Source organism: Falco biarmicus, chromosome 19, assembly GCF_023638135.1.
Source record: "Falco biarmicus isolate bFalBia1 chromosome 19, bFalBia1.pri, whole genome shotgun sequence".
NCBI lineage: Eukaryota > Metazoa > Chordata > Aves > Falconiformes > Falconidae > Falco > Falco biarmicus.
In genome coordinates, this window is record NC_079306.1 from 2,783,033 (window position 1) to 2,810,828 (window position 27,796).

Here is a 27,796-nt window from a genome sequence, read left to right on the forward strand (position 1 = left end):
TTCACTTCGATTCAGCTTAGCCAACGAATATCCATTCGTGCCAAATTGTAACGCTGCGTACCAAGTTTCTGTATGCGCTAGCGCTTAAGTGATGATGTTCTACATCACTGGCCAGGATTCTGTCACCTTCCTCTGTGTCTCTGAGGCACGTTTTGTGCGTGCTTTTCCCTTGGATTGCCACAGCAGAAATAAATGCTTTTAGAAACACATTCTTAAAAGTGTGCGGTGTGGTCATGGATGTGTTGCCCACGGTCAAACACGGCACACAGTCAGTAGCTAAAGTGATTTCATTTTTATTTGCACGCTCGATGTGCGTTAACAAATTCAACATACAAGATAGCATTACATAATGTAGATTAGCTTATAGCATTATGCAGTTTCACACATGTTGAGTTAGGTTTTTTGCCTTTTTTTTTTTCTTTTTTTCACACAAAGTTGTAACTGTCCAAGTTAGTTTTACAATAGAAGACACAAGGTAAAGAATAACCACACCTGGGAGATTTTACAGTGAGTCCGCTGTCACTTACTGTCTATTTTACGTTTTAAAAAATATATATCTGCACATCTTCAGTTTCCTATTATTCCAGAAGAGTGTTGGAGCTACTCCTATCTGCCCGATAGCCTAAGTCTATTTACCCTGAGCATGTTTCCTTGACAAGAAGTTCATCTTTCCTTTTCAACTAAAGGAATCTTAAGGAGATCATCTAGGCTTAAGCATGCTTTTCACACCGGAGGGAAAAAGGGAATTTTGTTGTTGTTAGTATGTCCTATCCAGATGTTTGGAGCGGTGCTGGAAAGCATGTTCTGAGGAAAAGTCGTGACAGTTGCTAAACTTCAGCAACACAACTGCTTAGTGCAAAAACTAGGGTTGAAATAGATCTACACCAATTTCCAAGGGAGAACTCGTTCTCTGGTTTGTGGCTGTGAGCCACCAATACAGCATGAGCTAGAAAGCATTTAAGACAAAGATAAAATCTAATAACCTCAGGCAGAAATCCTCGTAATCAGGATCGATAAAGCACGAACACAGTCCATGCTTCTGCCTGCCATGCAAGGCCGAGAAATAGAGAGCTTCAGCTTCAGTGTGACTTCTGTTGCTAAAGGGACACTCTGCCTGGAAGGAAGTTTCAATGAGTAACTAGCTATGGGTGAGAAAATTCAACTTTCCAAAAATAATTTCGTAGGAAGAGACGCCAAAGTATTGCCAACTAACAAAGTGCTGACTGTTTGCACGAAGAGCCTTCCCAGCAGCTGTGGCTTTACACGGTGGCTGGAGAGGACACTGAGTAAGCCTTGCTCAATTACTCTACTTTCATTAGTATGAAGGTAGAAAGGATCATTTTTCCAACAGGGCTTTAAAATTCAGTAGTCAAGTCCTGTAAGTAATTAATAAGTGATCTTGATTTTTTTTTAATTATAATACATTATTTACATTCCACAGGGCACAGAACAGACTGGCTGCCTGGAATCAACAAAATGTTTACTGAAAATTTGCGGTCTCCTACGTGCCTCTTTGCAAGCTCACTTCTGCTTTGTATTTCCATTGGAGAGTTCAGAAATAATTTTAATTTCTACAGCTGGTTGTAACTATTTCTTTCGGTTTACCAACAACGTTTACAATTGATTATGTTCTGCCAATTATCATCCTTGTATCTTTCCTGGCTTGACTGTGATAAGAAGCCAAATCGCGTTACTTGCCAGGATGCTGGTGTCTTGTACAAAGCCAGTTGACAGGTGAGGGCGTTACCATCACATCTAACGCAGCGACTTCCAAACTTGTGATCATGGAACTTGATTCTATGAACTTCTGTTCAAAACTTCTGACTAGTCAGGGTTAATAGCCTGAAGTGCTACAGGTCACACTCGCCATGTAACGGTTTTACACTTCAGAGGTGACGGTAAGCATAGCCCAAGTCTCAGAAGTCATTCACAATTTAAGAATGAACTCGAGCTGCCTTGAAACTCTGAAAATTAACTTCTTGAAGAGCCCGACACATTTTGTTGTGACAGGCTTTCCCCTGTGTTTATTCCTTTTCTTAAGAGCTGGCTCTGGGTAACTACAAGATCATATGCAACACAAATTGACTCAAGCAGGAATGAAGGGAGGCTTTGTTAATTTTTCTACTTAAAACCCCTTCCCCCAAGATTCTTTCCTGTCTCAGGTATGTTACACCGCGATAACAGAACTTATCAATCATGTAGAATTTCACATTCAATGTTTAGAAGAATCAGCAAGAGCTTCCTTAACCAATCAATGACATAGCAGGTTTTGGGTTTTTTTCTTCAGCCCTTCATGCACAGACAGGGTTAAATAAAATGCAATGGAGCAGAGTTTCCCCAGTTCTGATAGTCTCTGAGATCATGCCTGTGCTAACTTCCATGTTGGCAAAAGCAACGCGATCAGTTTGTTGGTGTTTGAGTTTTAGATGCAAATCTTTGATGTTGTGACCTTACAGCTCCTCCACAAGCACATTGCAACGGCAAGTATTTCGGTACCTGACAACAGAACTATTTCTTTTCTGAAGGAAAGTGCCATTTTCCCTGTATTTTCCTTTTGCGCTAGTGCAGAATTCTAAACCACCTTTATACGGAAATGCGGTTGGTACTCCCAAACCAGCAAAGAACAGAACTGCAAGAACCAATGGGCAGGCAAACTAACAAGAAACTAGAGGTTAAACAGCAGAATTCAGAAACTTTGGGAGAAGCCTAATAAAGACAGGCCAATCTTGGTGAATACCAGCAAAGACAGTTCGGCACAAACACAACTTCCATAGTGACAGATAATTGTATTAAAATCTGCAACTTGATATTGGTAGTTATACTAATTTCAGTTTGTATTAGGCATGCAATAGCGTGATTACACTGTTATATATATTCGTGGTATCTTTTTTTTTTTTTCATTTAATGCTCTTTAGAATTTTAGTGCCCTGCAAAATCACATCACTAGAGAACCAATCAGCTGCTGCTTCTTACGAAAGTTTAGTTCTACAGCTAAAACAAGGTTTAAGTCTGTTCTACAAGTCGGCTGTCGCTGCCGCCACCTCTGCTAGTATTCGCTCAGGCTGTGCCATTTGGCCACTGGCTTTCTAGGATTCTCACACACCTCTCGCCAGTGTTCCACACCAGCTGCAGTGATGCTGTGTGCTCCCAAAATCAGCCGTCCCACCACTTCGTTCTTTGTGGTACGGTCAAAATCGATAACTAGGAATTCAATGCTGATGTCAGGAAGGAGATCAATGGGGATATCATAAATGAAGGATTCGTTGAAGACAGGATTCAAAGTGCACTTCTTCACGTGAGTCTTCTTTTTTGCTATGCGCTTTCTTCCGTAATAAACATTCACCTTAACGTACGGATCTGCTGGAGGAGAGAGAGAAATAAACTAATAACACAGCCCAGCAATGCTCCTGCAAGTAACGGGTAGGTTTTAGCTCACTGAACTTGAGCGAGCTCAAGTAAACGGTGTGAATGTTGGCTACTCACTCCAGCCGCCCCAGGAGGGGGGTGTTGTTGGCGTATTTTCTCACTGCAAAGCAACCAGCTGATGTTAGCAGCCCAAGTTCTTCATGGACATTGCATGGGGATTGGGAGGGGAAGCAAGTTGCACGTGAAATGGCAGTAATTACTCCCAGAAATACCAAATGGGCAGCTTTTTGATGAGGTTAGTGCCTAATTAGCCAAAACTTTCACTCTTTGCTGTCATCTATAACAAGAAATATTTTTACCCTGTTTCAGAAAATGGCCCAACAAAGTGTCAAAACAGTTTTAAGAACTTGCAGATGGAAAACGTTTCTAGTGGAAGGTACTGAAAAAGAAGAAAGTTTAAAATAAAGCCTTCACGTCTCCATCAGCCTCACTTTATCAGTCAGCTCGCTCTTTATGCGGATACTTGTTTAGGATTTAAATTAAGATACCACGCACACAGTGGGGTTTTTTCATGTAACCCAAGTTTTTGCCCAGCTGACATTAGTTAATTTTCACTTTTTTTATCCAACTGAAATGATGAGCTTATGCATAATGTAAAGATCACATAAAGAAGTGATGTTAACCTTACAAGATTCAGCAGGGAGAAGAACACTTACCAAAAAATTTATTCTGTAGTGGGAGACCACACATAGAAAGCTTTTTTTTAAAAAAAAAATTAAGGCCTACAATAGAGAATTAAGCCTAGTCCGCATTCTTTCTGAGGCGTACAGAAGAAAGCCACAAAACCAGGACTAAATTTGTTATCAGTCAGTCTGTTATTGACTCTCGAGTTGATTCTAACCATTTTCCCATAATCTGAAGGAAACTTTGCTAAGGGGATTCAGGAGTCTGAGAATCCGCAACTGCAAAATAGGAAAACCAGAACAGCTGCTCTTCTCCCCAAACAGAGGAACAACAAAACCAGCCAAAACAACAAAAAAGAAAAAAAAAAGCAGCATTTTTTCTAATGTTGTATGAATTTGCCCCTCTCTATTCTGAGTCTATCACTCCTCTTTCTTACGCTTGCCCTCTTTCACTCTCCTCTTCCAGGGGCAGGGTTTGCGGCAGATGCAGCGAGCAGCAGTTGTGCCGCGGCAAAAACGCTGCTAAGGGCAGCGAGGAGTGACAGCAGCGTGGAGACACGGAGCCTGCGCGCTCTGGCCAAAAGCAACACGGAGATTCTGCTAAATATGGAAAACACTGTCTTCATCCACAACCCCGGCGATGCCAGAAAGATGCAACTGTTGGTCTCACAGCAGGAAGGACGTGGTCTTGTTTGTACAACCATCTGCTGGCGAGGGACGGATTACTCGCAGCGACCCAGCGCCCTTAGAAAGAGTTTGAGGAAAAATGCGCAAAGAAATCCTTCAGATAAGACGGGTGAAAAGATCTGAAAAGGAAATTGGGGATCCCCCCCCCCCCCTCCCCCCCATGCATTTAGAGCTGGAGAAAATAGCTTCTACCTGAGAGGCCAGTGATATCCATCTTTGGCAAATGTCTGGCTTTCAGCACCACAACGGTCATTCTCTGTGCCACCGGCTGGTAAGACAAGGAGACTTGCAGCTCCCCTCTGCTAATGCATTTCTGTGAAAAAACAAACAAACAAACAAAAAACCCCAAAACAGAAAGAACTTTTTAGGACAAGACAGTCATATAAATAGGGGCAAATGTTGGTGGAGGTCACCAGAATTTCCTTTCCTTGTGCTAATAAATGCCTAAAAAGTTGGAAAATGAGCCGCAGGCCATTGAAGTGCCTCGGGCAGGAGGAGCCCCTGGGAGAAGGAGCAAGTGGCATCAGGTCAATCATGCTGCACTGTTCACCCCACACCTGCTGAGCTCAGCAAGCATCACTACAGCCTCTCCCCTGGAATTCTGTGTTTCCATGAGGGCAAACCCGGTGGGCACCTTCCCAGAGCACAGCAGCTGTGGCTGCCTTTTGAGGTCTGCTGCTAGAGGCATCTGTGGGGTTTAGGAGCTTAAGTTTCATTGACTTTTGGTGGAGCTTCAATGGCCAAGCACCTCACGTTCCCTAGGCATGCTCTGACAGCTTCCCCATCATAGCCTGCAAAGGTACAGGATGAAGGTATATGAAGATAAAACCAGCTTTACTCAGTTAAACTTGCTGTGTATCCTCTCAAAGAGTAACGTAATACTAAGATAATTAGTTCTGGTTGCCAGATGGCACTCGCTAGCTTTCACTGAGATGGCACTGATTTAGATTAAGTTTATTTGCTACCAAGGCAAACGGTATTAGCGATGGGTATGAACTCACGGGGTGTCAGCAACGCGCCAATGGCACTGCTGCCATCGCTGCACATCCCTGCCACCACGCCAGCAGCTGCCTGCTGAAGATCTTGACTTCAGTACCTGGCCCTCCTCCTGCCCCCAGCGGTGCCTGGTACTGCTAACCCTGCAGAGCAAAGGCTCGAGGGGGTGTCCCCAAGAAAAGGAATTTTTCTCACTTCAAACTGGTGAATGTCACACTAAATGCTCTGGCAATCACCCAAGAGATGAAGGTGTTCCTTCAACTGCTGTTACTCAGTTGGGAAAAAGTTCTGCGTGTAAACTTTAAAATGGAAAATGTTCATCATGGTTTTGGTGGTTTCTTCTTATCGGAGTGGTTCCTGTGTGTTTCAGACAAGTTTTCCAAATGCAAGGAAAGAAGGGTAATTCTGCTCATGCAAAATTTTGGGAGGAGAGCAAATATATGAGCAAGTTCCTGGCCCCAGAAGGGAAACATTCAGAACTTTGGCTCCCTGGCTAGAAATCAACCTGAATACGGCAGCCAGAAAGAGTATTGGGAGGCCGGGGTGGGGGTGTGCGTACATTGTAAAGGGTTTGGGGGTTCTTTTGATCCAAAGGAATTTAATGCCGTTACTTCCAAGTAATTTGCATTCTCAGACTGGCTGTTAGAAATTATTGGGAATATTCATGAGGATGGGAGGTACGCCTCTGCTGGCTTGGATCTGTGTAATAATTTACTGGGTTTTAAATGCAACTTTGTATTCCGGATTTTGAAATTTCCTGACATTGAAAACTTTGTTCCGTAACAGCTGCTTTGGCATTGTGGAGCTATGCAGGTTTTCAAGAATGCACACCTGACACCAAGGTAAATCTATTTCTGATTACTAATAAATGTTACATAATTTGAATCCTTGATTAAAACTATTTTTATTTAGTGTGACTTTTTTCCTCTATTTTTAGTCTATGACCTCTAAGAGATACGGTCAATGCACTGAAAAGAATATTTAAAGAACCTAAACCAGCCACTTGATTAATTATAATGTAAAGCATCCCAAGAACCTAAGAAAAGCAAAGTAATTACCAGGACTCTTGTTTTGTTGGGATTCTTTTGTTTTGTTTTAAGTCACTGACACACAGTCTCCTTTAAAGAACTTCAAAACAAAAAAACCAAAGTGCCCCATATAGTTGAAAAAACTTTTCAATTAAAATACTGCCACTCTGGGACATAATGAAGTATTTTACAGAGCTCAGCAACAACTTCCAATACGTTAAGGCAACAAGTGAGCCCAAGCGCCGTTTTCTGTTGAACCTGGACGACGGGTAGCAGAAATAAACTAAGGAAGAAAATAAAAATCTGAAGTACCACCTCACCCTCCTACCAGAAGACAATGTGTTTTTGGAGGACAGCAGCCACCTTCCCCAACGTAACCTCAGTATCTTACACGGATGGCTCAGCTTTCTAGTTTACAGCACCAGACACTAAGAGTGGGATTCACTTCACCTAAATTTTAGATCTCTACATTTGGCAAAGCCATCTTAGACACGTTGTCTTCTTGAGTGAGAAAAAAATTGTCATCCAAGGTGGGTTCATCTGAGCTGATTTAGGCATCTGCTTCAGGACAAGAGGAATCATGTCAGACTCCGCTGGTGCATTCCCACTTACTTACAGCTTACAGTAACAGTTCAGATGTAGATAATTACAAGTGTAGGTGTTTAACATGGTCAGACCATATTATAACAGTCGTCGTTTCTAGGCCTAAATAGTGACCATGCCTTATCAAATCACCAGAACCACAAGCACAGTACTGCCTAGCTAAAAGAGCACAGCCATCGCGCTACTAGTAACACGAATCTGTGGAAAAATGTGTTTCACAGCTAAGGATTTCCAGGATTTCTGCTTATTAAACCATGGAGGCTCCTGGATGAAAAGAACTGGAATCAAATACAATGCAAGGAGTCTTGTGTCACACTATACAAAGCGACTTACTTGTATGTTCCTTTTGAGGATCTCCCTGGTCAGCTGAACCTTTCCAGTGCTCGGATCCACCCCTGCAAGGGGCACCATGACTTCTCCAATAACATCATCTCGAGAAAAGCGATCAAAGCTCAGCACGAGGAAATGAAGCACCAAATCCTGGAGCTGGCTGTACGGGATGCCATAGAAGGTGAAGGTCTCATCAAAGACTGGGTCCAGTGTCTTGCGAAGTACGCGAGTCTTCACTCGATGCCTTTTATCTGGAAGAATTGTCATCTTGATGTAAGGGTCAGAGCTCTGAGTATGCTCATCCATCACTGGCAGCCCGTGAGCCTCCTGAATGGTAACTACCAGCGCTTTTTTAGGGAAGTTGTAGTCCACTAAGAAAGTCAGTTCGCCCAACATGACGTCATCCCCTGGAGAAGATGGGGAGGAGGTTTTACTTCCTCCTGGAGTGAGGCTTTGATCTGGACTTAGTTCATCTCCATAATCTACTTTTATCGGGAGCTGGTCGACATGGGGGGCTGCGTTTGGCCCATCAGGAGCCTTATCAGAGCCTATTAAACCAGATTCAGCAGCATCCACCAAGAGGTTTCCCCTTCCAGTCTCCTTAGGAGTGCCATTCTTGTCTCTCCGGATTCGGTTAATTTTCTTCTTGTTACTCAAGGTCTCCGGATAGATACTGATGCCTTTCAACATGTGAATGAATTTATACGGTGGGGTTTTGTGCTTCTTTTCTGCTTGCTGGTGACAGCATGTCCACACAAAAACTGTTACGGAGACAGAAACCACCAGGACAGTAGCACCAATGAGGCCTGCCACAACTGGCGAGACATCTGCGGAGAAGACAAGGCAGTCAGGACCGAGCTCGTACCTTCACAGTGGCCATGCCCCTAGAGGGCCAAGCACATCCGGACAGAGATCGATACCATACCACCACGCTGTTTTTAATTCAACCATCTTGGTATCAAAGCTTCCCCAGAATAAAAAAAATTACATCCTTAAATTTATATTTTCCCATGTGGGAACCAGTTTTACACTCCTAAGGCATGCTTGACCTGTGTTTCATGTGCTAAGAATTTCAAATGATTGATTGCCTGATCTTGCCAAATCGAGCTCCCGCATTACCAGCATCTCCACAGCTCCACAGGAATATGGTTTCTTGATTTGCAGGAAGCATTATTTTTGGTTTTTTTAACGCCCTGTTCAGAAACATTACACAATTCTATTTTAACAACAAGAAGGGAGCAATAAATATGGCCATAACACTGGATCTGGAGTTATCCTTTATTAACACTCTTTTAAAAATCCCTTTGGCCTGAAATGTGTGACTGGTTTGTCCTAGCCCCTCGTGGCAGATCCTGGGCCAATGGGATGCACAAAATTTCATGTGGAAATCCAATGTCCAGAAACAACAGACAGAAAATCCTGTATTTGGATTTAGGGATTATCTGATATTTTCTAGAGCTTGTGTCAACTATGGTTCTTCAGTGATGACAAGCCAGAATAAAAAGGCACTATGTTAATTTTTAGCAACTATGCTATTTATTTTCTATTTGTAACGGCTGACTTCGGAGAAGTATCACCAAGATACAGAACGAAGCCAGTACTGGTGAGCTCCCCAGTACATTATACTGGCATCCTCCAGCAATTCCAGTCAAGGGCCACCAAGACGATGAAAAAGTTTGAGTGGATGGAGAACGGAAAGCAGATGGAAGATGAGGAGAAACCGAAAGAACGGGGTTTGTTCAGTCTTAAAAGGGAAGGAAAAGCGAGGGATCTTTTTGCTGTCTTCAGTTTCTTGGTGGGAGGTCATAGGGAAGGTAGAGCCAGGCTCTTCTTGCAACTTGTTACTGTACTACTGCTTATTAAAGCAATTTTTTTTTGAGGGGGGTGGGTGGATGTGGAGAAGCAAGCAAACAAAAAAGCCCTCTGACCCTATGTCTCTTTCTGCGCAAATTGTACAAACTGCTTCCACAGTAAAAAGGAAAACCAAAAATCATCATGACACTCATAGCAACAGCTAAATGGAACAGCTAGTAAAAAAGGTAAGCTTGTCTGATCTTCCTGTCTTCATTCTGTACCACAAACAGCACAAAACAATCTTCCAACCTCATACTTGAGGCTACAAAGAGCACCTCGATTTTGTATTTTCTCTGTTCTTTCCACATTACTATTTTATTGAGGTTAACAGGCAAGAAGATGAGACTGCCGGACTATAATCTAAATATCTGATAGGCTTAGGGAAAACTCTGATTTTCCAGCAAATATGTCTCCTTTTTGCAAAAATGGCAAAGTCGCTTTGGGTTAGAGAGAAGCCTTCCCTGCCTGGAACGGGAAGTCTTTCGCAATGGTGACCAATGTCACAGATAAATCTCTCAGACCCCACTGCGAGTATAGCTTTGGACTCAACTAATGAAAGCAAGAAGAATTTGGAATATTACCAAAACACCCCCCCCAAAAAAACCCCTTAATTTTGTTATTTAATGTTCCCTCTTTGAAAGGAGGCAAGTGGTCTTTTGAATTTGAATACAACTCAGCCATATACAGATATTAACAACTTCAGTGGATACGCAAAAAAAAAGGACAAATGCCAAAATTCTGTTCTTATTCTGATCTCTTTTGTGTGTGTGTGTGTGTTTTGTTTCTATTGTGTCTTCTTAGAACCAGCTCTTCTACCTTCATTTCCTGCAGATCCGATGGGACAACTTCAGAAGAAGCAACCAGCAGTCACACTAGAAAGCACTTTAGCAAGTCTTTGTGATCCTTCTTCCACTGAATTATCTTAACTCTTAGATTTGGCTCCCATCGCATTCTGTGGCAAAGAGTTCCTCAGCTTAATTATGTGGCACGAGAAAACCAGGGCTTTTATTTTGAGCCCACCCCACCTCATTTCATCTGATGCCTGTTCTTGCCGGTGGAAGAAACAGGGAGCGATCATTCCCTACTCTGTGCTGCTTGTGACACCCCTCTTTTCCTGGCTGAAGGCTCCTACTTACACCTTATTGTTTCATATTCATCAGTCCTGTCTCCATGACTCGTTACAGTCGAAAACTCCTGAGGTACAGCTGCCTAAACCCAATTTTAATTAAGCTCCTGCAACTTTCAATGCACTTTGCTACGCACAACGTCCATTCTGAACGGCACCGCAGCCTGTCTCCCCTCCCCAAAAGAGCAGAACCGTGCTTTTTTGTTCAAACTTTGTACAAGACATCTTTGTTCTGATGTGATCCGAGGACTTAGCTGAAACAAACCCAGGTTTTGGGGATATGGAATTCTTTCTCAATTGACAAAAAAAATTCATCGGAAGTTTCCTTTTAAAACTGGCCTTTGCTGATTATACCCATACGGCGGCCAGCGGTTAAATTATGACAGCACGTGGCTCACGGGTCCCAGGGAAGACAGATGGTAAAAGGTGAGCAGATGTGTTGTACAGGGGATAAAGGATGTAGTATGGAGAATTATTACTAAGTACTTCAGGATTTAAAGGCAAGGTGCAGCGAGGGGAAGGCCGGCTGCTGCCGAAGGCCGGGCAGGGGCAGCACCTGTAATCTTCGGGCCTGGAGAAACCCAACCGACACGGGCACCCACCGCACTACCGGGAAAAAGCATCTTAAAACCGAGCCGCCACCGCTCGGGAGGGTCCGTCCGCGGCCGGCCCGGGAGCCGCGCCACCGCGGGGCCCCCGCCACCGCCTGGCCCGCGGCCACGCCGGCCCGCGCAGCCCCGATGATGTAGCAGGGCTGTGGCTGCTGCCCCGGGCCCGGCCCGCAGCGCCCCCGGCTCGGCCCGCCACGGCCCCCGCCCCGCGAAGCCCCTCGCCCGGGCAGGCCCCGCCTCGCCGGGCCGCCGGTGCCGGTGCCGCAGCCGCCCCGGCCCCCGGGGAGGCGCGAACAAAGGCCGGGGCGCGGCGCGGCCCGGCACCGCCATCACGTCATGCGGCGGGGGCCGCCGCGCACCTGCTCCCCGCCGGGCCGGCCGCGGGCCCGGCCCCTCCGCCGCGGCCCCGGGGTCGAGCGCTGGCACCGCCCCAGGCGCCGCCGGCGGGCGGGGGGGAGCGGCTGCCGCGGGGGAGGGGGGGCGGGAGGCGGGAGGCGAGCGGCCCGCGGGAGCCGGGACCACCAGGGAGCGGGGGGGGGGCGGGGGGGGGGCTCATCGCGCGGCGAGCGGGGCCCGGGCCCGGAGGCGCGGGGCCTCGCCTGGGCGCTGCCGGGGCGGCGGACGGGGCCCCTCCGCGCGGCCCGGCCCCACTCACCGAAGCCGGGGTGGACACTGGTGATCTCCGCCATGGCCCCGCCGAGGCCGGGGCCGCGGGGATGCGCAGCCCGGTGCGGAGGCGCCGCACTGCCGGCCCCCGCCCGGAGGATGCTCGCCGCCCGGGATGCAGGCGCTGCCGACTGGTCCCGACGCGGCGCAGGCCCCGCCCGGCCCCGCCCGGCGGCCCGGCCCGCCCCTCCCGCGCCAGCCGGCGGTCGGCCCCGCCCCGCGGCCGCCCGGCGGTGACTCGGCAAGTGTCGGGGCTCCGGCGGCGCCTCCCGGGGCAGCGGCCGGGCGGCAGCGGCGCGGCGGGGGCGTGTGCGTGGGCTGGCGGGGCCGGTGACCCCCGCTCCCCCGCCGTGGGGACACGGCAGCGGGGCTGACGGGCGGAGGCGGGGGGCGCGGGAGGCAGCACTGGGCAGGCCCTCCCTCCCTCCCTCCCTCACGGGATCACCCCCCGGGGCGGCGGCGGCGGCCGGGGGCGGGGGAGACCCGGAGCTAGGCAGCGGGCAGGTCGCCCAGCCAAGATGGCCGCGGCTGCGCTCGCCGCTCCCGCCGCCCCGCGTCGTCACGGCGGCGCCGGCGGCCCCTGCGCCGCCAACATGGCGGCGGCTGCTCCGCGGCCGGGTAACATGGCGGCGCGGCGCCTGCGCGGGGGGGTCGGCGCTTCCGCTTCCTACGGAGCGAGCGGGACGGGACAGGACGGCGCGGCCCGGCCCGGGCGGCGGAGTGCCGCTGCCAGCCGCTTTCCTCTCTTCCAGGTGGGCGCCGGGATGTCGCTCTCGCTGAAGATGCTGCCCTGCAAGAAGAGGAGAGCGGCCGTGGCGGGGCCGCAGAGCCCGCGGGAGCGCGGCGGCGCCGGGGAGGACGGGGAGCTGCCCGGCACCGGCGCCTCCTCCTCGGCGGGGGCTGCCGATGGCGGCGCCTCCTCCGCCAGAGCGGGGCCGGGCCGGGCCGGCGGGCAGCCCGCCTGCGGCGCGGCCCTGTGGAGGGGGCCCGGGGAAGCGGCGCCGAAGGGCGGGAAGAGGCTCCCGGGCAGGCCGGCCACGGGCCCCGCTCCGGAGGCGCCGGGCGCGAAGGAGGCCTCCGCGTCCCCGCCGCTCCCCGAGGGCCCCTCGGCGGCGGCGGAAGGTAACGCTCAGGGCTCGCCTCGCGCCGGGCCGGCCCGGTGGGCCGAGCTGCTCCGGTGGCTGGCTTGTTTTTTCCGCCGCACCTCGAGCCGGCGGGCGTCCAGCTCGCAGAGCCGGGGGGCGCCGGCCTCAGCACAGGCCAGACCTCACGGGGAACTTGGGGAGCCGCTTACCCCTAGTGCCGCCGAGCACCAGGCGCTTTGCAACTCGCTTTTTTCCAATTTTCCTAACTAAAATGCGCAGGTTTCCAGGCCTGCCCACGCTCCCCGGCCTTGCCCCCCCGGCCTTGCGCCCGGTAGCTGGTCTCCGGGGGGGGCAGCGGGGTGGGCCCTGGTGTTGGGTGGCTCCCGCTGGCCCTGGCAGGGCTCTGCGAGCCCAGGCTTCGCTGTGGAGCGGCCACCTGCCCTTTGGTTTTTCAAAACAAATGTTTGGCTAGTGAGTTGTGACACTGGCAAAAGCATGAGCTGCTGCTTCCAGAAATACTGGCTTTCAGAGGTTTTTGTCCATATTTGCTATCATTCTCAGAAGATAGTTCAGGCGTTTGCAGTAGACGTCCAGGGGGACCCTGCTGAGCCCCCCTGCAACAGGCGATGCAAGTAGCCCCTGGGTTAATAGCGAGGCGCGGGTTTGGTGCAGAACATGGGTATTTGGGAAGTCTGTGGAAAGCCCAGGTGAGCTTTGTGTTCTCTGAGGTTTGCTCAGTGGAAGTGTGAGCTGGCAAGGGAGGCAAGAGGTGTTCACGGTCAAGGTGATAGTAATTCTGTATCTCCAGCTGTCTTTAACCTTACTGAAGTGAGTGGTTCTTTCCTCAGATGGCCCGTCCCAATCTTTTTCTCTTCTGACATACATCTTTGAGTGAGCTCAGTTAGATTGGAGAGTGGATCTGGCAAAAAAAGTGGGGGTGTGAGGGAAGTGTGGGGGTGGTGGTGTTTCTTCCTCTCCATCTGGATCAACTCCCTGATCGGATTTTCTGTGCAGCTACAGCAACAGCTGTGCCAGCCCAGAGCAGCAGCTGCTGCAGTGTCGGGGAGCTGGTTTTACTGGATGACAGTGTGTTTTCTTACTGGATTAAGGTGTTCGTGAAACTTTAGGTTTCAGCTGGTTTTTAATAATCGTATACCTGTGTAACTACAGGCTGCAGCAAAAGGGACGGCGCTTCCTTGTTTCCTTGTGAAAAGTGTCATCTCTGGTTCTCTTGCTGCTGTGATCAGCTCACTGATTTGACTGAAAGCTACTTTTGTGTCAGGAGAAAGGAGCATGGAACAGGATTCCGTTCCCAGCTGTATTCTAGGACTCTGCAGAGCAGGAGTGAGAAGGGCACGTAGCCACTGCTGTCAGCAGTAGTGTAGTTTGAAAGTGGCCCAAGGGGGCTGTGAAACTGCATCTGAAGGTTGCAGTCAGCTGTGCTGGGCTAGCTGTGAATAACCTGTCTGGGTGAAGGAGTGCCTGCTGTCGATTTGTTGCTGTGGTTGCATTTATACAACAGGGAGTACAACCATGTTTTAAACAAATCATCTTTTTGTGACTGGATCGTTTGACAGGAACAATTTTGAGCGTAGCTGTGCAGAACTGGTAGTGGAGGGAACAAGACTGAAATAGCTGGAGATCTCTTTACCTGGAGCTGTTCCAGCAAGATGGGGCTGCTGCTGCAGTGTTCAGCCTGCCTGCATCACTTTCACAAGCTGGGTTAGACTTGTGCAGTTTTGAATGGGTCGTGATAAACTTCTGTAATTGCAGCAGCCTCTTAACTCTGCTGTGTCTGTATGGCATATCTGACTACAATTTAGCGTATACTGTTTACAGGGAAAACACCTAAGCTGTATACAGAAGTGGAAATGAATTCACAGAGAGATCCGTATCTGACTGAAAACCAGTCTGCAGTGCCAGAGTCTCCAGTGAGAAGTTCTTCGCAGCTGGCTGTTAGAAGTCCTACCATGGTAAAGCCACTGAAGAACATTAGAGCTGGTGAGTGGCCCCAGCAGAGTGACGAGAAAAATGAGGATTTGGGGCAGTTGATTCCATTGCATAAGCTTTGTGCAAGGGACAGACCTGTGACTTGATGCAGTAGATGCAGAACTCTGGAAATGTGTGCACTACAGCAGAGGCTGTTTAGGTGCGATGTTTTTTTGAAGTTTTCACCCCATGCTCCTGTAATTCAGTGGCTAAATAAACTGTAGGTATCCAATGAAACTTGGTGGAGCTGACCTCTGTGATTTTCTGTTACTAAAAACACTGCTTTCCTTTGGAGGAAGTTACAATTCTTTAATTTTCCTGAGTCAGCAGAGCAGCACCAACTGAGGAGCACTTTAAGTCCTAGAAACTGTCATCTGCTCTTGCTGTATGGCCCCTGGAGTTTTGCAACTTTTAATCTGGATGGCATACTTAAAACACCTCCTGGAAAAGATGTAAAAAGGCTGCTGAGACCATTCTGTCAAATCACTTTTAGAAACGGCAAATACATAACCTTTATTTGCTTGACTAACGTGACCCACTCAGGTCCTACAGAATGTGAAGCCATTGTTCAAAAAACTGCGTCTGGTTCTTACAGCCATCTCCATTTGGGTGATCTCCTTATCAGCTGTTGGAAAGCTGCTGCCACTTCAGTAGCTGCAGAATTTTAGCTTTTTTTAAAAAAAAATACTTACATTGTCAGAATGTGCTGAGTGTGAAGTACCTGAATTTTTAGATTCCATTTTTATTCATTTTCAGAGGAGCAAGATGGAGAGGATATTGAGAGAAGGAAGAGGAGGAGGAAGGCAACCAAAAGGAAAAGAGAAGGGAAAAGTCAAGAAGAGGAAGGATCTTTGTCTTGTGACATCAAGCTGGATGATACCCTTGACCGCACCTTAGAAGATGGAGCTAAACAACATAACCTGACAGTTGTCAACGTGCGAAACATCCTGCATGTGAGTGCGGTGGGACTGTCACGGGGAGTGGAGAAGTGCCCAGCTTTCTGAGAAAGTACATGCTAGACTTGAGTATGGTAGCAATGGCAGCACTTGATTTCATGGACGAGGAAGACTTGGTAGGCACCCGTGTCCTAACCTCTGCTATAAAAAGCTGTAAAGAGAGAATCCTGTGGTGTCTGTGTAAGTTACCTGGACCTGGCCTTGTTAATAGGTATCGATCCCTGACTTCCATCTATTTACAATGGCAAATGGGTCTGTTTTACTGTACTGCAGTACAGTAATAATTGAACTAAAATGCATGCTTCTGGTTCCAGCTGAGGCGGTGTAACACTGTGAACTCAAATGTTTCTTGTTTTGAGTGAACTGTTTCATCATAAAGTCCTGACGGAATTCTAGTGGTGTTGACAGAAATGCATTACTCTTGGTTAATGACCCAAACCAACATCAAAATACATCACAGAATTTCCAGTTATAAATGAACTGCAAGAAGAGTATTCGCGTTGTCACAGCTGTGTAGTGAAACTCTTAATTCTACACCTATATTAGGTTTAGATTTTGGTTTATCTCACAAGCAGGGTCTGGAGAGCAGTAGTATTTATTTTCCCACAGGATCGCAAGTTGTGCTTTTCTTTTTTCCCCTGCAGCTAGTGATGTTCTAATCCGGGTGATCTCAGATATGTTTCCCTTTTTGCCATCCCTGTGGCAAACAAACTGGAGACTGCCATGATTCTTTCAGGCAGATTCATCAGCTGATTTTGTGCAAGTGCTGTAAATTAATGCCTTTCTCTGTCACACGGTGCTGTGGAAGGGCTGTAAATATCTGTCGCCTACCCTCCCTGGAACCTTATGGTGTCAGTCAGAAAATGTAGTCATGGATACCGGGGTCTCTTCTGCCTTCCCCTGTTTCTTTCAGATATATAGAATGCTTTCTGAAATGATGTAGCACAAGGTTTCAAAGAGTAGATTATTACGTACTTTCTCCGGAGAATTAGAGCCTTGCTATTTTGAAAGCTTGTGAGTTTTCTGTTGCAGGTTCAGAGCAGCATTTTTCATGTGGCTGGGGTAGGCAGATTTTACTGGTTGTATGACATGGGGGAAGGGAAATTGGCGTGGGCTTTTGTTGCGCCTGTTTTCTTCTGCTGGAGATTTATTCTGTGGAGCACTCACAGATATATAGTGCAAATGTTTCTATCGCTGCTGTGCTTCATATTTTCTTGTCTAATCACTGAACAATCTTTTTATCATACAATTCTATAATATTATATGTTATATATTATGTAATATATGTATATAATATATATTTAATATAATTCTATTATAATTTATCGTACAAAGTATATTGTATGCTGAGTATTTATCCATCATCTTTCCTTAAGTAGATTTCTTTTTAAACAAACTGAATGTAAAGGAGACTTTTTTGTGTGTCCCTGTAGGAAGTAATCACAAATGAGCATGTGGTTGCCATGATGAAAGCAGCCATCAGTGAGACAGAAGATATACCTTTGTTTGTAAGTAAAAAGCTTTTTCAGTTGTTCCAAATGCACGCTATCTTCAGCAGTTTATCTTCTTGGTCCGTGATGTGGTATGGAGAGAATAGGTGGTACCATAATTTAAGTTTCATTACCAGATTTGCCACCTGGATGAATTGAGTAGTGTCTCTGTATGAGTTTAAATTATGAAACAGAATTATGAGGGGTTATTTTTGACGCTGCTTTGATCATGTCTAAAAGGTAGTGGATTTGAAAAAAAGAGACAAGTCTTGTAGTGAAGAGTTGCTGGGGAAAAGTTTGCAGTTAAGGAAAATAGCTGAATAGGTTGCTGTTGTGTTGTTTTAAACTCTCAGGAGCCCAAAATGACTCGTTCTAAACTGAAGGAAGTTGTGGAGAAAGGAGTGGTAAGTACATCATCTGCTTTTACTATTGCACCCTCCTCTTATGTGAATGGTTTTGATTATTGTAAAAGAAGTGTGAAGTGCACTTTTAAGTGACTTATTCTTAAAATGAAAAAAATAAGTTAATGTAAAATAGAATTCATTTTAGATGAGCAGAATAGAACAAGGTGAGAGTTAGAAAATGCAGTGAATTGACAGTATCCATTATACTAACGTTATTGCTTGTAAAGATCATGCGGGCAGTTTAGAAAGCCTTTGTTTGAAGTTTGTTGTTACTTGGCTACTTTGGAGAATGAGAGCTCAAGCTCAAGTACTCATGTGATTTGATAGATTGTGTAAGCTGTGCAACACCGTGCTTTTCAAAGACAGTTAAAGTGGTTTTGCTATCTTTAGGTGATTCCAACATGGAATATATCTCCAATTAAGAAGGCAAATGAGGTGAAGGTAAGTGAACTACTGCTGGGAAATCGGAGACCATACTTAAAGGCACCTTGCTGAGCAAGGAATTTTTTGGAGGGGCGGAGCAGACTCCTGTTGGGAGTATTGGTGACCAGGAGCATTGCAGACAGGGTGGGCAATGCAGTTAACGTAGCAGCAGGAGCGCAGGTGGCCCAAAAGAGCTGCCTTCAGGGGAAGACAGAACATGGGGAGGTGATGACATGCTCCTCCCTGGGACTGTTTTATACGCTGTAGGACTGCCTGGAAATGTGGCCTTGGTCTCAGGTTCTTTTCCTGAGCTCTGCCTGCTCCAAAAGATTTGTTACCTAGGTGTAGGCAGGATTCAGCAGTGTAGCAGGAGTGAATGGCCATTCAAGTACTAGAAACATGTCTTTGAAATAGTGTCTGCTCATGCAGTGTTTCCGTCATATAAATGCTAAATAATTTTCTTGCACCTTTTCAAATCACTTCCTTTGCTTAACCAATCTTACTTTAGTAATTTCTTTGGTTTCTTCAGCTTTTGTCAGTAGTCTCCTTCCTCTCTGACCTTCAGGGATTTTCCTCAGTTGGAAATCTCTGATCCTGATAGACATGCACTCTTACAGGCAAGACAGTCCACCGTTAAAAAGTTGACGCCTTTTTTCTGTTCTGTTGCAGCCTCCTCAGTTTGTGGACATTCCTCTTGAGGAAGATGATTCTTCTGATGAAGAGTACCAGCCTGATGATGAGGATGAGGATGAGACTGCAGAAGAGGTAAATGCAGCTTGTACAAAGACCTGTTTCGTTCAGCATGCATGGACTTACCTGTGTGTTTAAGGTAGTAGAATGCTTGCTTTATTTTAACACGTGAAAACTTTTAAGTTGTCCTGGACATTCTAGTAATCTTTCTTCAGTGCTACTTTATTCATTTGGCTAAAAAGGAGTCTTTGGAATATTAGTTGAAGCAGTGTTTGATTGTGGCATGATTGTTTGATTGCGTTTTGCATCTTTTGTGCTACAGAGCTTACTGGAAAGTGATGTAGAGAGCACTGCTTCTTCTCCTCGGGGAGCAAAACGATCTAGGACAAGGCGATCATCTGATGAAGAAGGCGGGACGCTTTGCGAGGTGAACTTGTTTTTTGCTGCCTTTAGAAAAAACTTTCAGTCACTAGTCCTAAATTATTAATGCAAAAGCAAAAATACACGTTATTGCTTAAAGCTGTGTGACATTACAGGTGCTATGTGGCTTTAGGGTCCCACTCCAGTGGTTCCTGCATAAGTAGTGAAGTGCATCCCTTGCAGAAAGAGCTTAGTCTAAAATAAACGTGATTTTTCCATGTTCTACTTGTCATGGGTTTGGTTTTCGGAGGGCTGGGGGTGTGCCACAGTTACTAGTGTTCAGGTTTATCAGCTCTAGTAATGTTGACACTGATACTCAAATGTTCCAAACGTCTCCTTTCCTCCAAGTCTTTTGAATAGTAAATTTATTTGTACTCTGAAAACCAAACTGAGTGTAATATGAAGAATCCATTTCCTTCTGTGAAGCGTTTATTTCATTTCTATTGTGCTAGACACTGGTCAAGCAGAAAAGGAGATTTATTCTGTCCTTGGAAATTTATGTTCTAAATAAAACCTTTTAACACAAAGGTGTTTTTAATTAGATGGAGAAGGTTACTACATCTGTTGTTAGACATATTAGTGCTGAAGTAGTTCCCATGGGACCTCCACCACCTCCTAAACCAAAGCAAAACAAAGACAGCACGTTCATGGAGAAGCTGCATGCAGTGGATGAAGAATTGGCTTCAAGCCCAGTGTGCATGGATTCTTACCAGGTACTGGTTTGGGGGATGCTGTAATCGTGTGGTTTTAATTTGAATAAAATTTGTTGGAAGGAAGGTAGCTTTCTGGTGTTCTCTGCTCTCACTTTTGCTGCATCTTGCTCTCCTTCTGTAACTTCAAAGAAGTTGAATCTCCATATTGTGTAGGATGCTAGCTTTGTGAGAGAACAGAGGTAGCTGTTAGTAAAGTGTTGTTAGTGACCTGTGCTTTTAGTTTCTTGTATTGGAACTGCACTATTTATGCTCATAGGTCTCTCGCTGCCATTGATCTGGCTGTTAGATGTAATTCTATGACATTTACATAATTGAGGAAAATAGTTTTCCTTTTGGAAGATATCCTGTCAGCTTATTTGTGTTTTGCAGACAAGTATAGATTAGCACCTGAGGAAGCTTGGTTGTAAAGAGAACCACTGTTTCATATTAATAATCAGAAAAATATTACTGGTCTGTGTTAGTGTGCAAGGGTGAGGGGTCATGAAGAGACAGTCCTGTGCTGCTGCTGCTCGGGATTAATGTCGGATAGCAAAGAGGGCAAACTCAGTAAAACATACGTGAAACAATCAAATACTGCAAATGGAGATTGCTTCCATGGTAGCAGATATGAGTTTAGGATGAGATAAATGAACAATAATATATTTATAAACAATAGTGGTTTAATAGCAAGAGTAATGGAAGTTTACTTTTCTCAGGCTACCAAAGTAAATGATGCTTTGTGGCAGGAATCTTAACATTTTTGGTATTGGGCTTTTTCGGCTGGGGTGAAAATCCCACTGCTGGAGAAACTGAGGAAAGCAGAGCTGTTGTAATTCCATTGTGCTTTTCCTTCACCTCTTAGTCTCTGGAAGACAGCCTCATTGCCTTCCGAACCCGATCAAAGAGACCGCTGAAGGATGTTCCGCTGGGTCAGCTGGAGGCTGAGCTCCGAGCCCCAGATATCACACCTGATATGTATGATCCCAACACTGCAGATGATGAAGAATGGAAAAGGTGGCTTGGAGGACTCATGAACGATGATGTGGAGAATGAAGGTATACAACAGATACATTGTCGTTGTTGTTGTTCACTGGAATTAGGGGTTACATTGAAAGCCTGGAGCTTTTTCTTTCTGTTTATACATGATGTTCTTGGCTGTAGCCATTATCTTGTTTAGTAATATGCATGTTTTGCATGCCATCAGCTTTCCTCATCTTCTCTCTGGACATTTGTGAGGGTTTTTAAACTTCAGGTGTCTCACTTGTAAATATTTATTAGCCAGCACATGCAGTAACTGGTAACCAAAACTAAAAGTTACGTGTTTTAGCCCTTAATCCATTGTGCTGGGTCCTGAAGCTGGTAGCATTGATATACCTGAATCTGAGTGTGTCATGCTCCTTGTTAGGGACATGACTTGTTTTGGTAGAAACAACTATTTTATTCTTCAAGGAGAAACAAGAACAAGCTTTGGGGCTTGACTTCCTTTTGTCCTGAATTTACTAGTTCCTTACAGTTTTGCAAATTGAATATAAAACACAAAGTGAAATAATACCACTTCAATCCTAAATTTAGCTGAAACTCAGGTCACAAAGAATGAATCTAGCTTTTCTTTAGAATGGGGATGGCTACAAATAAGGATGCTAGTAGCTCGGTTTGAAAAGAAGATGGGCTTGATATCACTTCCATAAAAAGGAACATTCATACAGTTTCAAGCAGTAATTGTAGCCCTCTTTGTGCCTGGTCAGGTAGTAAATGAAGTGCTTCTGCTCCTGGTAACTGATTGGTCTTGGGGCAGGGTAGTGATTTTTCAAATCATGCTTCTTACTAGATGAAGCAGATGATGATGATGACCCCGAGTACAACTTCCTGGAAGATCTGGATGAACCAGACACAGAAGATTTCAGAAATGATCGTGCTGTGAGAATTACCAGTAAGTCCTTTGGGAATCCCACCTTCTTTGGATCCATTCTTCCTTGTTAGGATTAGTAATATATTTTGAAAAGTGAGTGTTTTGTTGCGAAGATTTTGCAGTGTTGGCTAATTAAAAAAATAAATAAATCTGTGTACTGACTTGAAGAGCTTTTCTGTGCAAAGCTGGCTTTCTGTGAATACATGAAAGGATCTAGCCAGAGCTGCTGTGCCAGCAGATGCAACTTCACCCTGTAGCAAAGACTGAAGAATAATACATAGGTGATAGTACAGTCTTTCATAAAGCTTCAGCCAATTCAGAATTGAATGATTGCCTTATGACTTGAGTGTAATTAAATTTTCTCCAAGTCCTTACAATCTTTGAGTTCGTTTTATAAACATACTGCTTTTCATCTTTTCAGCAAAGTGCACTTGGTTTAGGTCTTATTACAAGGTAACATAACTGTAAATTTAATTCTGAAAATTAGTTTTTATATTACGTTTTTGAACCAAAACAGTCTTGGCTGAAGTTTTTTGGGGCCCAGCATTAAAAAGGGATATAGTATCAGGAGCCTTTCCTTCTTGGTCCTCTCTCTGCAAGAGGAAGGTTTCTCTTTGCAAGAGAGATTCCTTAAATGACTTGATATTATGACAGGATTGCTAAGTGTTTCTTGGAAAAGGAATCTTCATACTTCTTTAATTTTACTTGCAGAAAAGGAAGTGAATGAACTGATGGAGGAGCTGTTTGAGACAGTAAGTGATAAATTTGGTATAGCACTGAAGAATAGATCTTGGATCTGACATGAAGTCCCTAAAGCCATAAAGGGGTGGTCTCTGTAAGATGCTTAGTGCAAAGGGCCCCACCATAAAAGCGTAAATTTTAGCCTTTGGAAAGAACATACATAGGAACTTCTGTAAGTCCCTGCAGAGGTGAATGTCTATGCTAAAAGGATCATCATGAGCTTTATTAGCTGAAGACAGATGATGGTAAATGCACTGCTTGAGCTTTCTATTCCTGACTGTTGCTACACATTTGCTGTCAGTTTCAGGACGAGATGGGTTTCTCAAACATGGAAGATGAAGGTCCAGAAGATGAAGATAATGTTACAGAGTCACGGCCAAATTTTAATACGCCACAGGCACTTAGGTAGGATAATTTTGGTTACAGTTGTACAATTAAATAGTTACAAGTCTGTTACGATAAAAAGCCTATGGTTACCTGCAGCTGTACTATGCCATCCGCCAAAGAGATAATAATGCCTTTTCAGCACAGGCCACTGTTTTGAAAGCTCTGAGTCATTTTGATTGGTGAGATCGAACACTTGACCCTTTTTTTTCTGTCTGCCACATTTGACTTTACTGATTGTGATGCATCTAAAGAAAACGATGATAATGAAAATGTAACTGTTCAAAAAGACAGCAAGAATGCCTGTACTGAGAGATTGGTGCTGGCTATTCTGTACCGTAGCTATAAACAGCTGAGGTTTTTCAGAATGGTGATCTGTTCCAACAAGCCAGCGTCTCTAGTAGAGGATTCTTTAATCTCCATGCTATAGGTACTGTGCCTGTGTATTTAAATTGTGTTCATTTCTCAAGTCCATCCACATATCCCCCCTTTATTAGGCTAATTCTTCTGAAAAAATAGCTTCACTACCTGCAAAGTCACTTCAGCTGTTAAACTAACACTGGCGGAGCAGGATACTGCATGGCTGGCGATAATGCTTCAAGGCAGTGGGTAGAGGAACAGCAGGTACTGGGGTGGTGCTGCATGTGATCAAAGCTGTGTAGGACCTGAGCGAAGAAGGTCCCAACCTCAGAGTGATAGCCACTTTAGCTGTCTTAATTGTTGTGCTTTACACTGTCATGGTGGGTGTAACGTTCTGGAGTAATTTCAAGAAAATAATACTTTTCTTGCCTTTAAAAATGTTTATTATTGTTAAGGGGTGGAGTAAGGGTCACTTAGCGCTCTTAAATTTTTATTTGATGACAGGAAACACTTGAGGAGCTGGTTTGGCCAAGTGTGTCACCTTATCTTTTAAGTAAATATCTTGGATGTAACAGTGGCCTTTTCTAAGGAAAAAGACTGCATAAGATGGCTGAGACCTAGGTCTGACATGACTAAAATGTTTGGAAATTGGCTTTTGATGATTTTTGGTATGGGTTATATTTGAAACAGTGCCCGCAAGAGGAGAGTCTAAGGCCTTTATTCTAGGTAATAATACCGCTCTAACCAGTTACAGAAACTGGCTAAAGGGGAACTGTGGTATGAGTGGTGTCTCCTTGTTTATGGGGCAGATCAGCTCAAGATCAAGCTGTTTCTGTTTGGGAAAGGAGCTAAAATGAAGGCTGGAGTTTCTTAATACTCTCTCTGGGATGAGCAGTACCAGAGGGGAGTGCAGCAATTCTTAAACCAGCTACAGACTAAAAGCAGGGAAGCGTTATCTCTCTCTTACTATTTGTGTGCCTTTGTCTTTGATGGTGGGTTGTATGTGTCTTCGGTGGGCAGTTCTCCCAGTGGTTTCTTCCCCAGTTTTATCTATATACATAGATATATCTATCTACAGGATTCTGAAGTTGTTTTTTGGTAAAATACCCATTTGCTAGGGTAGTTGTTTTTATGACACCTTGCATTAGTAGCATCATGGAACAACTTTACTTATAGCTGACTTCAGGCCTATTACAGAAGTGAAGCTGATCACTAGTAGAAATCAGAGTATTAACTGGTGTAGCTAAAATAAAGTAAGAATCTGTCAAAAAGCAGGGAATAGTCAAAGCTGGTTTTGAAAGGATTGTAATATGTATATCCTCTTTTCTGTGATAGGAGTAGCTCTTACTATAGTATCAGCAGATGTCTAGTAGAGTATTCTGCATGAAGCTAGGTAATGTTTGGGGGTTTTTTTGGTTTTGTTTTTGGTTTTGCTTTTTTTTTTAAGTAACAGCATTTGAGTCAGTGTGTGATCTTTCTGGAGATCCTTGTGGTAAAATGCCACCCATAATACTTTGGGTTCAGACGTTGCCTGATGATACAAGTTAAATAAGATTCGTTCTAACATTCTAACATTATCTTAGATCCTGACTGCTGTTGAGGGTATCTGAGCACTTGAGTGAAACAGACATGGGGTATGATTGGGAACAGTGGACAAGACTGTTAACTGTCCTTGGAATAAACAGTTGAAGCATTACATCCCAGAACTATAACGGTGCTGTGGTAGATGAAAAGATTTATGTATAAACCAACTGTATGTATGCTGTCAAAGTGTGGAGTAGTACAGGGATGATAATTCTGAAACTGTGCATTCCAGACACAGAGTAAAATGTTCTAAATGAATGTGAATGGTTATTAAATCATACGCTTATTTTATTTTGGTCTGCCTGATCTCAAACAGATTTGAAGAGCCTCTGGCCAATTTACTGAATGAACAACACCGGACAGTGAAGGAACAGCTTGAGCAGCTGAGAATGAAAAAATCCTCAATAAAGCCACCACAGGAGATAGAAAAATCAAAACCTCAAAATGAGAAGCCTCTCCAGAGCCTTGTTCTGGACAGTGTGCAAAGAAAGAGGCTCCAGCAGCAAATGCAGCAGGTAATAAAACGTTATTTGGTCTGACCCAGTGAATATTTGCTGTATACCATAGGGGGTGGGAGAGCCAATGGTACGGCAAGCACTTTGGTGTGCTTCCTTAAAGAAATTAATTGAAGAAGCTACATTTGCAGCCAGAGCTTTAATAGGTGATACTCACATGCCTGATTCAACAATGAAAGGTAATTTGAATTGATTGTGCAAAGTAGAGCTTATTTCTTGGCATCTGTATTGTTCTCATGTGAGTTAGCTGCCTTGGCATGTTTGAATTCTGACTGTAATCTGTCAAAATCCTGTTTTCACTAACTACTTTATTGCTTTCTGAGAATATTAATACACGGAGTTCAAGATCCTTAAGGCAGCAAGGAGGCTGCAGAGCAAGATCGCTACCCTGGACTTCAGGAGAGCAGACTGGCCTCTTCAGGGATCTGTCTTGGTAGAGTACCCTGGGATAAAGCCCTGGAGGGCAGAGGGGCCCAGGAAAGCTGGGTAATATTCAAGGGTCACCCCCCCCCCCAGCTCAGGAGTGATGCATCCCAACAACGAGGAAGTCGGGCAAAAATGCCATGCATGGGTGAACAGGGAGGTCCTGGCCAAACACAAAAAGGAAGTCTACAGAAGGTGGAAGCAAGGACAGGAGGAATATGGAGAAATTGTCCTAGCAGCTAGGAATCAGGGGAGGAAAGCTAAGGTCAGGAATTAAATCTGGCCAGGAACATCAGGGGCAAGGAGAAAAGCTTCTACAGGTAAATAAAAGGATATTTAATAAAATAAAATTAATAAAAATGATAAAAGGAAGACTAGGGAAAACTTGAGTCCTCTCTGGAAAGAAATGAGAGTCCTGGTTACCCAGGACGTGGAGAAGGCTGAGGTACTTGATGGTTTTTTTTCATCTTGGTCTTCACCAGCAAGTGCTCCATCCGCGCACTGCCCAGGTCGCAGAAGGAAAAGGGCGGGGGCTGGGGGAAGGAAGAACCACCCGCTGTTGGAGAAGATTAGGTTTGAGATCATCTAAGGAACCTGAAGGTGCACAAGTCCATCTGATGAGGGAACTGATAGATGAAGTGGCTAAGCCACTCTCCATCATATTTGGGAAGTCATGGTCATTCGGTGAAGTACCCAGTGACTGGAAAAGGGGAAATGTAACCCCCATTTTCAAAAAGGGAAATAAAGAAGACCTGGGAAGCTACAGGCTGGGCAGTCTCACCTTGTCGCCTGGCAAGCTCATGGATCATATCCTCCTGGAAACTGTGCTGAGGCACATGGAAACTAAGGAGGTGATTGGTGACAGCTGACATGGTTTCGCTAGGGGCTAATCACGCTTGACAAATTTGGTGGCCTTCTATGGTGGGACTATGGTGTTGGGGTGTGTATTGGGTCTGGGTGAGCCCGCAGCAGCCCTCACAGCACTGTGCTTGTACCGGGCGCTGGGAAGGCGGCGATGACAAACCAGTGCTTTGGCCACTGCTGAGCAGCGCTCGCACAGCATCACGGCTGTCTCTCCAGCCTCCCCCACCCCGGCCATCGCCAGTAGGCTGGGGGTGGGCAGCATCTTGGAAGGGGACATAGCCAGGACAGCTGACCCAAAGTGGCCAAAGGGATGTCCCATACCATATGGCGTCTGATGAGATATAAAAGCTAAGGGAAAGGAAGAAGGGGGCATTCATTATTTACGACATTTGTCTTCTGGAGCAACTGCTACATATACTGAAGCCCTGCTTCCTGGGAAGTGACCAAACATTGCCTGCGGATGGGAAGTAGAGAATAATGTCTTTTGTTTTCCTTCGCTTCCACATGTGCAGCTTTTGCTGTTGCTTTATTAAACTGCCTTTATCTTGACCCACAAGGGGTTTTTCCATCTTATTTTCTTCCCATCCTGTACTGCTAAGGAGGGGAGTGATAGAGCAGCCTGGTGGGCACCTGGCATCCAGCTGAGGTCAGCCAACCACAGTGTATGAGGGAAGAGCAACTGATGTCACCTACCTGGATTTGTGCGATTCATTTGACACTGTCCCGTGTGACATCCTTGTCTCTAAACTGGAGAGACACAGATTTGACGGATGGACCCACTCAACAGATAAGGAATTGACTGGATGGTTGCACTGAGAGTTGTGGTTAACGGCTCAATGTCCAAGTGGATACCAGTGACGAGTGGCATTCCTCAGTAGTCCATACTGGAACCAGCGCTGTTTAACATCTTTGTTAGT

General features: G+C 45.5%; 2 protein-coding genes across 10 annotated transcripts in view; one reads left to right on the top strand and one right to left on the bottom strand.

Annotated features, from left to right (window-relative positions):
• Positions 1–277: 277 nt before the first annotated feature.
• On the bottom strand, positions 278–12,101 carry SYT11 (synaptotagmin 11). Of its 2 annotated transcripts, none has more exons than XM_056322531.1 (4): positions 11,940–12,101; positions 7,697–8,520; positions 4,929–5,049; positions 278–3,357 (listed from the first exon to the last, which is right to left on the bottom strand). In XM_056322531.1, the coding sequence occupies exons 1-4, from the start codon at positions 11,971–11,973 to the stop codon at positions 3,047–3,049; spliced, it is 1,290 nt and encodes a 429-aa protein (XP_056178506.1). In that variant the 5' UTR covers positions 11,974–12,101; the 3' UTR covers positions 278–3,046. The 2 variants fall into 2 exon arrangements, with proteins under 2 accessions (XP_056178506.1, XP_056178505.1); XM_056322530.1 differs by having other exon boundaries at positions 278–3,360.
• Positions 12,102–12,167: 66 nt separating this feature from the next.
• LOC130141518 (GON-4-like protein) overlaps positions 12,168–27,796 on the top strand; it is a 32,145-nt gene continuing 16,516 nt past the window's right edge. For 4 of the 8 annotated variants that reach the window (XM_056322518.1, XM_056322519.1, XM_056322521.1 and 1 more), the window contains exons 1-14: positions 12,258–13,072; positions 14,875–15,036; positions 15,781–15,977; positions 17,414–17,488; positions 17,824–17,874; positions 18,265–18,315; positions 18,967–19,062; positions 19,310–19,414; positions 19,950–20,120; positions 20,962–21,154; positions 21,928–22,029; positions 22,720–22,760; positions 23,051–23,154; positions 25,394–25,592. In XM_056322518.1, coding sequence (XP_056178493.1) covers positions 12,469–13,072; positions 14,875–15,036; positions 15,781–15,977; positions 17,414–17,488; positions 17,824–17,874; positions 18,265–18,315; positions 18,967–19,062; positions 19,310–19,414; positions 19,950–20,120; positions 20,962–21,154; positions 21,928–22,029; positions 22,720–22,760; positions 23,051–23,154; positions 25,394–25,592 — 2,151 coding nt within the window. In that variant the 5' untranslated portion in view covers positions 12,258–12,468. Of the gene's footprint in view, positions 12,192–12,257; positions 13,073–13,398; positions 14,758–14,874; positions 15,037–15,780; positions 15,978–17,413; positions 17,489–17,823; positions 17,875–18,264; positions 18,316–18,966; positions 19,063–19,309; positions 19,415–19,949; positions 20,121–20,961; positions 21,155–21,927; positions 22,030–22,719; positions 22,761–23,050; positions 23,155–25,393; positions 25,593–27,796 lie in introns of those variants that run through there. The other 4 variants (XM_056322520.1, XM_056322524.1, XM_056322523.1 and 1 more) reach the window with 4 other exon arrangements.